The sequence below is a fragment of the Thunnus maccoyii genome, chromosome 16 (genome assembly GCF_910596095.1).
Source record: "Thunnus maccoyii chromosome 16, fThuMac1.1, whole genome shotgun sequence".
Lineage (NCBI taxonomy): Eukaryota > Metazoa > Chordata > Actinopteri > Scombriformes > Scombridae > Thunnus > Thunnus maccoyii.
In genome coordinates, this window is record NC_056548.1 from 10,533,721 (window position 1) to 10,548,680 (window position 14,960).

Here is a 14,960-nt window from a genome sequence, read left to right on the forward strand (position 1 = left end):
TTAACCACAGTTCCTATCCTGCAATAAGTCTTTCCAAACCACTTCGAAGCAGATATGCAGCCAGTGGCTCACGTCCCTTTTGCAGTCTCTTTGCTCTCCGTTTTAACCAGTTATAACCGACAATCCTGCTTTATTTAATCTGACAGTGTTCACCTCGGAGTACATAGATGAACGTCCTTATCTGTGCCTCTGACACTCACCAGCTCCTCGTGACTTCTGCTTTGTAATGTCTGACACTGTATTAGGGCTAGGCCTGTTGTGTTCTATTTGCATGGCACAGAGTTGAAACGTGGGTCAGTAATGAAGTACTTTGAACCACATCATAAAGTGATGTTGATAGTCAGTTTTGTGTTATGTTTTTGTGTGGGATTAAACACTAGTGCGCTCCCCGAACATCTGTCAACTGTATTCGTGACTGCATGTATGTCCTTTCCAGACCCACATCAGTAAATCTTTGTGCCATGACCTGAGTTTCATCACTTTCTGTCTGTAGTGTAACCAGCTGCCTTATTGCCGTTCACTGTTTACAAAACCTCACTTACTGTAACTGCTGCTAGTAGCATAACAGATTTTTTTTTTTTTTTTTTGAGTCCGTCCTCTCCTGTTGCCAATACCTCCTTTAATTCACTCCAGCTGTGTGCCCTTAAAATAAATGTAGCTTCTTATAATAATAAAACTTTCCTCACTCCATGAAACTGGCAAGATTGAGAGCAATGATATGAGTTTCTAATCTTGTCAGTTTGCTAAACCCAAATATGCATGAGTGTGAAAGTGGAACAACGTAGTGCTGTTAAATTAATGCAGATCTGTCCTGTTGCCCAGCTGTTAACTGTACATCCATGTTGCTAATAAAGAAAGGTGAAAAACAACTTTTATCCACCCTCTTGTCATGAATTTCATGTTTATCAAATGCTATAAATTTTAATCATCTGCAACTACCAATTCATTTTGTTTTCTTTTAAATGTCAAAATAGTGAAAAATGACCTTTGCGAGTCCTGAGAGCCCAAAGTGACTTCTTTAAATTTCTGTTTTTTCTACGAACCAAAAGTCCAAAACTTATATTACAGACAAATGAAGACAAAAAGTAGCAAATCTTCACACCTGAGAAGCTGGAACCAGGAAACATTTGCCATTTTTGTTTGACTAAATGTGTTAAATGATTAATCAATTATCAAAATTGATTAACTGGAATAATAATGCACACTATTGTGTAGTAAACATATTTTTCCCTTTAATGTACATAGTTAGAAAAGCAATGAGTGCTCTGAAAGCTGCTCTATTTTTGGTTAAATACACTGAAAGCAAATGTATAAAATCAGTAGTCTGCAAATCCAACCAACCAAACATCTGAATCTTCACAACTATTAAAATTAAGTTTTCCTCAATAAAAAAGTTGCTAGACCAGATGTGTTTTTCTCTCTGCTCTTTATCCCAAAATGTTACAGTTTTTGACAAAATCCTCATCAGCTCACCTCCGCGCATAGAAACGATGTGATGTTTTCATGAACAAATTGTAAATAAGACCACGAAGCATCACAAACTGAACAAAAATGAAAGCTTGACTAGTGGTGCATCTTGTAAATGAATCAGAAATCATTAAATTAAAAAACTTTTACAAAAAAGTAGAAATAAAACAGAATTTTGCACATTAATGATCAGGTATAAAAGAAACTGAAATATGAATAGAAAGACGACAGTGTGGAAAAGTTCACTGAGACTCTCCAGATGTGAACGGTCTGCCCCCCCCCCCCCCCCCCCAAAAAGGAACAGTCAACACTGTTAGTACAGTTTAAACACAACTCAACACTTGTGTTGTTTCCATGACAAAACGTGAGATTGGTCCATTGTCAGATATCTACAGCTCCATCAGGGCTTTGATGTCATCAATCCGAGATGTTTTCCTGTCGGTGTTTGTGGAGCCAAAAGCCTTCTCCACCAGGTCCTGCTTCTGCCTCTGGATCTTCACCATGTTCTCCTCCACTGAGTCCTTCACTATGAACTGCAGCAACACACACACACACACAACTCTTGACTGGTACTGTAGGTTGAAGCATAATATTCCACAACCAGTAACCTTTCTCATAATTGTTTGTCTAGTTTGAGTAGTATCTAGCCTCTAAAAATGCTGTTAGCCTGAAATTTGAAATAATAAATCAGAAGGCAATACAACACACACAATAGGTCTTCACAGTACAAAGCATGTTACTGAAAGTGTGCCTTGCCACTAAAAAGATGTGCTCTAAGCCCTCAGTGCAGACCATAATAATACAGTAAACACATACTGAGTCCCAGTTTTGTCACTGACCTTAGTGACAAAGACTTTTCTCTTCTGACCCAGACGGTGGCAGCGGTCAATACACTGCTCCTCAGTAGCCGGGTTCCATGCCTGAAACACAATCACACACACACACACAGGTTTACTTAAGTCACTTCTGGGATATTTACACAGACTTACATTCATTTCCTGGATACTTACCCTTACCATCACCACTACTTGCCTAAACCTAACCCTTACCCTAACCTTAACCTCTGACCAAAAAAATCAGGGGACATGGCTTTTGTCCTCAATTGCACAAGCCGTCCCCAATCAACTGGTCTTAAGTCTGGCATGTGTCCTTGAAATTAACTTAAGTCACACACACACATAAACACACTCTCTGTTAAGTACAAGTAAATATGCAATGCACAGTTCATTTTCACCTGAAAACATTTTATGACACCCCCAAAACACTTCAGATATATTGATAATATATTTGTACTCCCATGCTTTTTCCCTACTCTTTTACCTCCTTTTGATGTATCATTTAATGCTCTGACAAAGGTCCATGTGACCAAAAATCAACTGGATATTTGCACAGCAGACATTTTGACATGCCAATGCAGGAGAAGTACAGGTGCAGTTATGAACATAAATGATGGCTGGATCCCATTTAGGTTTTCCAAAGTCATGACCCTGGTATAGTTCATGATGGTTCACCATTATGGCTTCCTTGGACACATGAACCATCATTGATATTATAAGTTCCACTTGTGATTTTCCTGCTAGGACAAGTCAAAATATCTGCTGTGAAAAAGGTCTATGAAGATAAACATCAGGATGTTTTGCTCTTCTCTCATTTCATATTTTACTTCATAAAACTATTAATTTTTTATGATATTTGCAGAGGTGGTCCACATCTGCTGTAAACACTGCTGGAAACCTTGATGTAAAGAAAATCAGAGTATTTCCAGTAATTAAACCAGGAGTTAGGAGCGATAATTCATAGTTGCATTGATGATATTTTTATTTGAGGTTTTATGTGGTAACAAAATTCATAAAAATCATTTTAGAGCAGGCTGCCCTGGTGGCCCAAAGGGCAGCGTAAGAAGCATACAGTACCGTATTCATGCACACTCACTTCAACATGCACAATGTGAGACATGAAATGTGTTGTAAGTGCAGTTGTATGTCTGAATGCGTTTGGTTTCAGTACTTACAGGATCCATGAGGAAAACATGAGAGGCGGCAGTCAAGTTAAGCCCCACCCCTCCGGCTTTGAGTGACAGGAGCATGATGGAAGGGCTGTCGGCTGCAGAGCTCTGAAACTCCTGGATGACCTGGGCCCGCTTCTTCTGGCTCATGGTGCCGTCCAAACGTACAAAACTGAAACCGTGCTCTCTGGTGAAGAGGACGGAGGACAACAATACCGAGAGACAAGTCAAAATCAAGTGATGGAAGAAGTTTAAGTGTAAGGACTGGATGACACTGAAGTGTCAAAGTGTAGGAGCTGGGTGAAGTTAAAGTATCAGTTGAAGTGAAAGTGCTGAAAGGAGCGGAAATGTTAGTCCAAGTGTAGATGATACATTGAGCTGAAGAGGAAGTACTGAAAGAAATCGTTGCCAGTTTATGTATGAACTAAAAGACAATATCTGCTGGTGCACTACTAATGTTTTTTACAATCTTCCTAGGGTATAAATAGAAGTCGTGTAAGATAGAAACATATAAGTCACCTAAAAGTCACAAATCCAACTGTTTATACACCACGATTTCTGATGAAAGTGATTGTGAAATCCAATAAATGTATGAATTAATAACATTAAGCAAGAGAGCTGAAGGCACTTATGAGAGCTTTTTACAGTAACGATGCTAATGAAAACCAACACAAGGCCAGTGCTTATTTCTAAAAAAACAAACCAATAGCATAGACTTTCTAAAAAAGCCAAACCTCTACTGTGAGTGTGTGTGTGTTACCTGAGTGGAGTCGCCAGTATGTTGAGGAAGCGCGTAAACTGAGAGACGACCAAACACTTAACGCTGCTGTCTTCCGATCGCAGCCTGAACAGGTTTCCCATCAGCGCCTGCACCTGCAGAGACAAAGTATTAAAGACATAGTTGTGCTTTTTTTGTAGTCTACAGTGTTTAATCACCCGGTTAATTTTGCAGCCTCGATATGTGCGTTCTACCTTTGAGCTGGTCCTCCACTTCACAGAGTTTGCGCTGTTCTCTTCTTCGATTTCCTCCTGTGGAAACTCCACCAGTTCACTGGCCTTTATCTCGCCTCGACAGAGAGGACAGCGGGCCATCTCCTATGCATGCACACACATGCACAAATCATAGGACAAAAGATGAATATGTTAATAATTAGCTGCTAAATACTAATCAGCTGCTAATTACAAACCCCTGCTGTCTGCAGAGGGCAGCACATGTACCTGCTCACTGCTGATGACCTGTGCGATGCAGGGCCGGCAGAAGACGTGGGCGCAGTGCGTGATGACGGGCAGACGGATCGAGTCCAGGCACACGGAGCATTCCTCGTCAGAGCCGCTGGCCAACACCAGCCGCAGCTTCTCTATCAGATGCTCCCGCAGCTCTGCGGGAGTGGCTGCAACACCTGCAAGAAAAAAATATTTGAGAAATTTACGTGGGGAAATGAACACAGAGGAAAAGAAATCTTTATGAACATGTTTTGAGGCCGGGCTGCAGCTACCATTGAGGACACAGAGGTTATGTCCTCTGTTATATTTACACATGTTGGGTTTTCTTAAAAATTCTGATTCAATACTTTTAGACCAAATTTCACTCGTCTTTAGGCAAATGACTAAATGAAAATAAAATGAATTTAATATTCATAGAGAGATTTACAAAAAAATGCAAACCAACAGTTAAAATGAATAAATCCTACTTAAATACTCAATTTTTCTAAATTTTAGTGGGGTAACTGTCCGTATATGTATAATGATAGAACTATCTAAATAGAAAAGACTGTTGAAGTCAAAAACTATTGTGAAAGAAAATTGAATAGTAGGTTATAATTTTATAAATCTTTTGTATATATATTACAAATGTTTTCAAACTAAGGAGTCGATGTTTGTTATCAACTGAATGTGATGTAATGTCATTGTCATTTTGGGGATACATGTTGGTGAAGAAATCCTACTCCTAGGCTAGTTGACCTCTTGAACCTGTTTCTATCTGAGGATTGCTTGCTGACCTCTGGGGTTAGCTAGAGATATCTTTGTCTTACTGTATTAGAGACCATACTTGTTTGTAAGACGGTGTAACGGTTTGTGGAGGTGTCCATTTAGGGATCAGACTGTTTTTAGCTTTGCTTCTGCAGAGGTATAAAGCGGTCTAGTTTGAGTTCACAATCTTTAGGGAAAGGGCCAGCTGAACATACTTTCTCTCCAAAAATACAAGATGATTGTATTTTACAGAAAGATCCTGATTCATGATTTCTTTCTAAATACACAGTATATCAAGCAAATGAATAAATTGTTATCATATCAAACTGCAGATTTTACCTAAATCTGAGCATGTCTTTGCCAGCAGATCGGGATGGCAGCAGTGCTGTCTGAGCCTCATCAGGACGGCCAAGACATCAGCATAATTCCTCAAAACCGTCCCTTCAGCCACGTATCTACACACACAGTTAAAACAATTTAAAAAAAAATACAGTTATATGGAGAAGTTCACTTTAAAACACCTAATGTGTATCTACCAACAATCACATGACCTGTCAAAATGTCCTTATCTACTAACTCTCTGCAAGTTGCTGATTGGTCTTTTGATTTTTGAACTTAACAAACTTAAACACACTTGCGGATGGTGTTTCTTCCTTCGTTGCGTGCCAGCTCGTACTCCTCCCTCTCCGGTTGACTCAGCTCCACCTGCTCCACACACACAGTCTTCTCAGGCAGGCACACCAGAGGGCGCCCATTCACCTCACTGCTCTTGGTCCGTCGCAGGGTGATGCACTTCACCAGGGTCTGAAGGTTCCTGCACACAGTATCGCTCACCTGAGTTTACCGATATCTTGTGTCTGAATATGAATACTGGAATATAACAATTGTCTGCATAAATAACAGACTTTCGTTCCAACATTTAGCTAGGTTACTAACACTGTGGAGTTACTAGAGCTGGAACTATTCATTGATTAGCTGATCGTCAGACAGTTAATCTGCAACTATTTCTGATTTTATCGAAAAATTGTTTCAGTCATTTTTCCAGCAAAAATGCCAAAATTTGATGCTTTTATTTGTCATATATGAAAATAAACTGAACATTTTAGTTTGGGACTTCTGCTCAAATAAAACAGCACTTTTGAATATGTTAACTTAGGGCTTGAGAGGCTTATTTCTGACAATTTATAGACAAGGCCGACATGTAAGACACTAGAAATAAAACTATGAGTGGAAACAGTGAAGAAAGCTTTAATCAATTTAATCTAAAGTGACTAAATAGACTTTTCCAAACTCTAGATGAACAAAAACTTGTAGAGGTGCCCAAATGATATCAAGTTTGTGCAGCTACATTGCAGCAGTGTAATATAATGCATGTATGTATGGCCACTCACTGCAGGCCCTCCCTGTCTCCTTGTGTAACGGGTCTCTGGATCACTCTGTTCCACCACTCCCTCACATCGAACGGCTTTAGACGCAGGAAGGCCAGCAGCATCCACAGGTCCTTCACGCTGTTCTGAATCGGGGTCCCTGGATTGGTGAAAGGACAAACACACCCGCGATTGACTGTATGTGTATGTGCTTTATCATGTGACAGTGAACTATGATTATATTAGAACAAAACAAACAGTAATGTCAAATTATCACGTAGCCATGTTTGTGTATTGATATGTTGGATTATGTGTGTGTGTGTCTTTAGGTAAATGTATACCAGACAGAATCCAGCGCCGCTGAGCTTTGAGGTCAAGCACAGCCTTACTCATCTGAGCGTTGGGGTTTCTTATGATGTGTCCTTCATCCAGCACAACTCTCAGCCAACTGATCCCATGGAGGGGACTCTTATTCTGCAGGGGAAACACACACACACACACACACACACACACACACACACACACACACACACACACACACACACACACACACACACACACTTTGTTATAAAAATGTATAATCTCAACTGAACTGAAATGTACAGTCTTTGTTCAGAGTGACATTCCTTTGTGACAATCAGATGTTTATCAGAATAATGGATGCATAATCTGTACCAACGTATTGACTGTGTGAACACGTTGGCTCACCTCAAAGCTCCTGATGTACGTGTGACTTGTGTTCACTCACCCCAAAGTCAGCAGAGAGGACGTTGTAAGTGGTGATCACCACATCCTGGGAGGACAGGAACTTCTTGCTTCTGTTGCGTTCTGAGCCGTAATACAGATACACGTTTAGCTTCACGTTAGCCCTCACATGCTGCTCAAACTGGTCCTGAGCGCGTGCACACACACGCACGCACACACACACACACACACACACACACACACACACACACACACACACAGGACAGAGGAAGAAAACATTACACATGCTGATTTTAGGGATGCAAAGGTGGCATTGAATCTGGCATCTCTGTTTTTAAAAGTTTTATGAAATGACTAATAAATGCCTAATCTACTATTTTATATGGCAAAAAACTCCCAAAAACATAGAGATGACTTTTTCTTTACAATGCTGGCCATCTGTTCATCTTTCACTTGCTTTACAATATGGCACGTAGGTTACAAGCTATCCTTTCTCTTTATCTTGTCTACAATATTAATAACAGGACTGTCACTGCATTAGGGTTACAACTAACTATTGCTAATCTACTGATAATTATCTTGGTGTATTGTTTTGTCTATAAATGCCAAAAAAGTAGTGTAAAATGCCCATTATGATTTGCCAAAGTGATGTATTTGAATTGCTTGTTTTATTTAACCATCAGTCAAAAACTGAAATTTCTTATCATATATGACAAAGAAAAACAGAAAATCCTCATATTTGAGAAGCTGCGACAAGCAAATGTTTGGCTGAAACTAAATAGTTGTAGATTAGTTTTCTTTCAAACAAATAATTAATCAATGGACTAATGGTTTCATGTGTCTTTGTGTGCGTTTGTGTGAGTATGTATTCCTACCAGCCAGTTGCTGAGCACAGAGAGCGGGCAGATGATGAGAGTCGTTCTGGCTGATAAGTCATCTGCGCTTTCAGTGAAGGAGGATTCCACACCTGCAACAACAAAGATGCACAAACATCTCCGATATCGCTACATACTACGACTTTTATCATTAAATGAAAATGTCAAACAAACATCACTGGGCAGAAATACGCTGCTAAAACTCACTCGGCGAGGGAGCAGCCTTCTTGTCAGTTTTCTTCTTCTTTGAGCTTGTGTCTGATGTTGAGCCACCCAGCGCTGCAGCGAAGTCCAGATCCTCCAGCAATACTGGGCCCTCTGCACAGTAAGGATTATACTACACTTTATACAAGCCAAATAAACAAAAGCTTTAAGTTATGCGACCCCAACAAAATTAAAATAAAACACTGGTTCACTGATCTTTTTTTAGTGTGCAAATACAAAGATTTACTGCACCTTTACTGGGCTTTCGCTTGGTGGCTTTCATCTTTCCTTTGTCTGTACCTGTAAGTGGAAACATCAGGTAAAAATGTATGTTCGCCACATAATAAATAAAAAAGACAAAAAAGCACAAGCCGCATAACCACATATTTAAAAGTGACGAGGTGTTACGAAAAAGACGACACTTTTTGTTCTTACTTTTCTCTGACTTGCCTGCTTTCTCCGCGACATCCGGTGTATCAACACAGATCACCTCCGCCTGTGGACTGACCCACACAGAAACATCACGTTATGTTAGAGGAAACCTTTGAAGAAATCTGTTCATTAGAAAAGAACAGAAACAACATATGAACATAATTTCAGCACGCTACAATCAATTAAATCACACTTACGTGTCTGTGCGCAGAGAGCCAGCTGCTGTATCACCTGCACTGCTGCTTCCTGAAACAAAGACGCCGTCACACGGAGAGACAGATGTAGACTGGATATCAGACAGGTTAAAAAAAATCTGAGATTATTAAATCTGCTACAGAAAATTTATTGAAAGTTTTGGGTACCTTCCGGTTTGGAGGCCATCTGTGATTTCGCTTTTCTAGGTGAAGACTGCTCCTCCTGCACATACGGAGACGATAAATAATTTATAATCCCCGACGCTCCTTAACAGGCACACTTATACATCATTAAAGCCTCTTAAGTCAGAATAAAAGAAAGAGGAAGTACAGAAAAAGGACGAGAACACATACTTTTTTCCCCATTTTATCCTAAACTTGTAATGTTTTGAGGGTTTAATGATGTAGGATGGTAAATAAGACCATATATGATTGTGACTGCTGTGGTAGTGATTAAATATGCTGCCCGTTACTATTATTATTATTATTAATATTATTATTATTATTATTATTAATTCTCTGTGATTAGGATTGTGCTAACACCTGGGCCGCACTTACACATTTCTCCACAGGCAGGGGCTTTCCTTTGTGGAAGTTGGTGAGGATCAGAGCGATGGTTGTCAGAGTTTTTCCCTGAAAAAACCCCCCAAAACAAACAAACAAACAAACAAACAGGGTTTTTAGTGTTGATTCATATCTGCTTAAATAGCTGCAGTGTGATAATTGTTATCACAGTAAATGCAGGTCTTTTCATGGAAGGAAACATCACGTAATACTGTATGTCTGAACCTTCTTCAACCATAAATAAAACATTTTTGTGCGTTTATGCGCCACTCACAAGCCCCATGTCATCTGCCAGTATCCCCCCACGAACCCTCTCCGGTATTTCTTTGGCAGAGAAACACGTGAGGCTGTTATAATACAGCTCGCCTCTCTTCTCCCAGAAGGGTGGAAGTGCACATTTGTTTTCTCGGGCGCACATCCAAGATAGCGCCTGCTTCTGGTGGAGCAGGAGGGGAGTACCCACGGACTACAGAGAACGACAGAAAGAATAAAAAATACACAGGTCTTTACAGGATAAGTAACTGTTTGAGGGTGCAAGGAGCTGACAGCTCGAGAGATGAGAAGCGGTTTCTCCACCGGAGAAAGCAGAAAGGAAGAAGAACAAATTCAGGTCCGAGACATTTATGGTTTGCTGATATCATGTCACATTATTTCTGGGAAATCAACCCTTTAAACTTTTTAAAACAGTTATAGACTGCAACCACAAGGGTTTGCCAGAGTGCATTGTTACCTTTGTTGACATTTAGCAAAGTAACTTGTGATATAAATATTGCTAATTAAAGATACATTTAGCTAATGTTTTTTTATCCACAGTGACATACAATGTGTCCAATATTACAATAAAATAAAATAAAATAAAATAAAATAAAAACATCATGCAATTATTAGGAAATGACAAAGTTGTTGTTTGAATATTGAAAACACAGATTAATATAATAATAATAATAATAATAATAATAATAATGATATACATACCTTAGCTGCTTCTTTCTCCCCATCTTTACTTTCCATCAAGCCTTCAAACAGATTGTCAAATGCATTCTTTAGCTGAGAGAAAAGAATACATGCAAACAAAGGTGTGACAAGTTTAATCCAAGTCTGTTACACCCAGTTAGCCCAACATCAATTTATCATAACAAGTATTCAGCACTTTGATGTAAAAAAAACAATGACTTCTCTTGGCACTTAAAAAAATTCTGACAATAATCTTAGAGAGGTGGATGATAAACCAGAATATTAACAGGAAAGGATGTTGCTCTGCAGTTTTCTTTATAATGCACTTGTGATCATTCTATAGCATTAACTACATTGAAGTGGTTTACCTCGTCTGCAGTTAGCGGGATGGTTAAACCTTTTTTAGATGCCATTGGCCCCCGAGCACCTGAACTGTTGTATGATTTCTGATTTACACCTGAAATTAAACACATGCAGAAACACACAGACATGTTTGATGATATGTGTGATACATGGACACATACATCAGAAAAAAGAAAGAAAGATTAGATGGTTGAGTGTGTGTGTGTGTGTGTACCTGCTGGTTTAATTCCACCTGTGTTGAGTTTATATCCACGACGTGCCATAACTTCATTCACAGCATTTTTGTTCTCTTCTTTCCCCCAGAAGGACAGCATCACCGGCATGTTGAATGAGTTATTTGTCCCCGAGTGCACCACCCTGACGAAGCAATGAGGCATGTAACAATATACACACACAAACACACAGATGTTCATAGATAATCATGGATAATCATGGAGTGAATAATCATGGAGTGAATAACTGGATGGGAAAGTGCAGGATTTCTAGGATGACATTCCTGATAGATGCTGGTCTGCTACGTGTCAGTGGTGGACGACACTGATAGTTCAATAACTCACCCCTCAACTTTAGCCAACTTGTTGTCCATGACGTGGGCCATAGCTGCTGCCAGCTCCCTCTTGATGTGCCCCACCTGGCTGCCGTAAACGTTGGTCACCTTCACTGCGTTGCGGTCGTACGGATTCTGCGGCTCTCGCACTAAACCGACCATCTCCCCCTGGTTCACCTGTCCAAGAAAGCAAAACACACATGATTTTAAGTTTGGGTCAATGTGTGGCAATTCTTTCTTTTGTCTCCTTTATGAAACACTAGAGGACTCACCACCCCCGTGTAATATCTGAGGCCGACCACAGTGCCCTTCAGCTGGCCGAACAGCACGCTGCCGTCTGCGTCCGGCTCCTCAGACGCCGCAGCTCTGATGGCCTGAGAGAGAGACTCTGCGTTGGCGTCATAGCGGTCTGTGAAGAGGTCCACCTCCGTGAACCTGTCCCAACTGAACCGCCACCTGCTGGGAAACATAATGCCTGGAACACAAACAGACAAAAAAGAAGGATGTAAGTTTAGACAGAGAACAGACTGTAGACAAGCAACTTCAACTGACACAATGACCCATCAGCTCCTGACGTTTGGGTGCACAGAGCTGGAGCTGCAGGTTGTAACTACAGTAAATGTAGAGATGTGCTGCTATACTGTTTTTATTACCGTGATGAAACATTCTGATGGTTACAATACCGCTAACCATTTCCATTACTGTCATTATCACTGTTTTCTGAGGGCACTGTGAACACAGCACAGCTCTCTTGTCCTTTTTACTAGTCAAACAGAGACACAGCCAGACTGGGCCACTTTTTGGGTTATTTTATTACACTATTAAAACCCAAAATAAATCAGAACATGCAGAAAATCTAAGAGAAAGAAACACTCATCTGGATTTAAAGTCATTTCCAGTCAACTGACTTAAACTTTAAACAACCAGACTGCTTTTGTTTGGGGTGTTTTTAGTGTTTTTGACACAAGTTAATTTGCAGGGTGCAGAAAAATACAGTTCATTCTTCAGTTTGTTTGGTTCAGCTAAATCCAGGTCAGCCATGGTATGAAGTAATTTTACTATACAGTAGTGTTTCAGAAAAGTTTAATGATTATCATGATAAGACTGTTTACCGTGATATTTTTGGCCAAAATAATCGTAGCATGAAAGTTTGATACCTGCACATCCCCTCCAGGTACCTACTTAAAAATCTACAGAGGACAAATTGGTTAAAGTGCAGGACACTAACATCAAAATATTCCTACAATGGAAATGTTACATGTTGAGAAATAGTAAAGCCAGCTAGCAAAGAGAAACCCATGTCTCCCAACAGACTGATGAGCTGTTTAACTAACACTAGTTTGTCTTAACTATGGCACACTTGTTGTTTAATTGCATAACATAACCGTTAAAATAACATAACGGTAATCAAATGCCAGGTAATTCAATAAAGTAAAAGAGAACAAGGCTTTCTTGTAAGAGGCAGCAATCAGCATCTTGTGTAGGATTTGGTGATATGAACAAAATCAAATATCACAAAACTTGTGACCAAATATTTCAATATTGATATTACAACAACATTGTAGGGATTAAGATTTGTTCTTTGACAAAATATTTACACAATGAGATTTTTGATAAATAATCATCAGTAATGTGGATATAATGACTAAGTGGGTGAAGGCAAATAATTGAACAGCTAGAACAGTCTGTTAAGTTCAGAAAACTACATCACTTGACTGTAATGCAGCCTTTAAAACCAGGAAAAGACAACATTTATGCCATATCACGATATTACTATATCCAATAACTAAGATAATATCTAGTCTCATCTAGCTCTAATCTTGTGGTGTTTGTTTCCCTGCTGCTTGCTGACCAGCAGGTGGTAATGAGTTGACGTGATTTCTGCCTCCATAAGTTCTCCTTTACATTTGCCTGGGGAGGAGCTTACAGATCAAAACATTGCCTCAAAAAAGAGAATAAAAGTGTTTGTTGGGAGCTTAAGAGTGTGCAGATACGGTGCAAAATTAACTTTTTTGTCCACCGGTCAAATGGTTAGTGAATGTTAAAATTTTACCAGCCACTCAACAGATTGTTATTGGGTTTTTTTGGCTGGTGAGTGAAGCAAATCTACCAGCCACTTGCATATTTTACAAGTATTTGGCTGGTGGCTGGTGTTAATTTCATGCCCTGTGTGCAGACTTCACTCCTTTGTACCCTGCAATGAAAATGTTTTTTGTCTTGAACCTGAATAATTTGCCTGGATGTGCAGCTAGTTAATCTCAACGTTAGCTGGTTTGAGTAATTAGGTTGTTAACGCTAGCTAGTTCGACGCTGTCTCGTCCACATTTCTGTAAAAAGTTATACACAAAGTGCGTTGTTTATCTGTAATTAACAGTTTCATACCTTTTTTTTAAATTCCCCTTTTCAGGCAGATTTATTGTTTGCGCAGCTTGTTTTGGTGCTGCTTTCTGTTGCTTTGGCGATCCGGAAATGTCAAGTTAGCTGCAGTCAGTATAGAACTTCCGGTTGTTAGCTTAAAAATAAATCGTTATGTTTTATTAGTAGAATAAATTTGTTTTAAACATTTATTTGTATTTCTATCATTATCAAATATGTATTCGCTGCTGTCATGTAGCAGTCAAATTAATAACCATATTGGCATGTGATGATGCTGTGATGCAGGTCATGGTATAGCTTTTACAAGCGACTGAAACAAATTAAAAAGCCAGAATTTATGAAGCTTAAAATGTGTCTTAAAACCTGCTTTATGACTAAAGTAACCAAATGACTTGACTTTTTTTGTTCTTAATGTAAAAAGACAGCTTATATTGCAGTTTTACTCACTGATACTTATAACTCTGTGGAACCCTGTGTGTGTCAACATCAATATTTTGTGAAAGAAATAAGTTAAAATGCTTAACTCCATATTAATATTATAATATTATTCCTCTTGGTATTTTGATACTCAATATTGTTCTGTAGAGCTGCAATGATTAGTTGATTAATCTATTAAATTCATCACCGATTATTTTGATAATCAATTAATCATTTTGAGTTGTTTTTAAGAATAAAAGTCAAGTTCCATAATCTTTAGTTGCAGCTCTACTGTTCTGGACATTGTAATATTTCAATTCTTTGTGTCATATTTTTTGCACTGAGTTATATTTTATTCCACTGTGATACTTTTTATGGAACTTGAGATTTTAAAAAATATATATCGTACTAATTGAATTTTATTAACTGTTAAGAAAAAGACATCTTTCTTTATATTCTACATGGATAAAACAAATGTATAAGTGGTATTTTATTCTGAAAATCTAAATCACGTTGTTT

At 39.0% G+C, this 14,960-nt stretch overlaps 1 protein-coding gene across 1 annotated transcript; it reads right to left on the bottom strand.

Annotated features, from left to right (window-relative positions):
• Positions 1–1,207: 1,207 nt before the first annotated feature.
• Positions 1,208–14,136, bottom strand: hltf (helicase-like transcription factor). Its single transcript, XM_042389328.1, has 25 exons — positions 14,031–14,136; positions 11,921–12,123; positions 11,659–11,825; positions 11,316–11,458; positions 11,107–11,195; positions 10,760–10,831; positions 10,059–10,250; positions 9,779–9,853; positions 9,389–9,443; positions 9,224–9,272; positions 9,030–9,097; positions 8,847–8,894; positions 8,598–8,708; positions 8,391–8,482; positions 7,559–7,702; positions 7,152–7,284; positions 6,835–6,970; positions 6,078–6,257; positions 5,783–5,898; positions 4,691–4,872; positions 4,445–4,567; positions 4,233–4,345; positions 3,479–3,659; positions 2,307–2,387; positions 1,208–2,000 (listed from the first exon to the last, which is right to left on the bottom strand). The coding sequence occupies exons 2-25, from the start codon at positions 12,116–12,118 to the stop codon at positions 1,857–1,859; spliced, it is 2,892 nt and encodes a 963-aa protein (XP_042245262.1). The 5' UTR covers positions 12,119–12,123; positions 14,031–14,136; the 3' UTR covers positions 1,208–1,856.
• Positions 14,137–14,960: the final 824 nt, after the last annotated feature.

Bases quoted from the DNA above. Each gene is read 5' to 3' on its own strand.
- hltf (XM_042389328.1), bottom strand. From the start codon at position 12,118: ATGTTTCCCAGCAGGTGGCGGTTCAGTTGGGACAGGTTCACGGAGGTG. The intron at 10,832-11,106 runs GTAAACCACTTC...CTTTTCTCTCAG, and splicing joins TCCCGCTAACTGCAGACGAG to CTAAAGAATGCATTTGACAA. The intron at 2,388-3,478 runs GTAAGTACTGAA...ATTGTGTTTCAG, and splicing joins ATGTTTTCCTCATGGATCCT to GCATGGAACCCGGCTACTGA.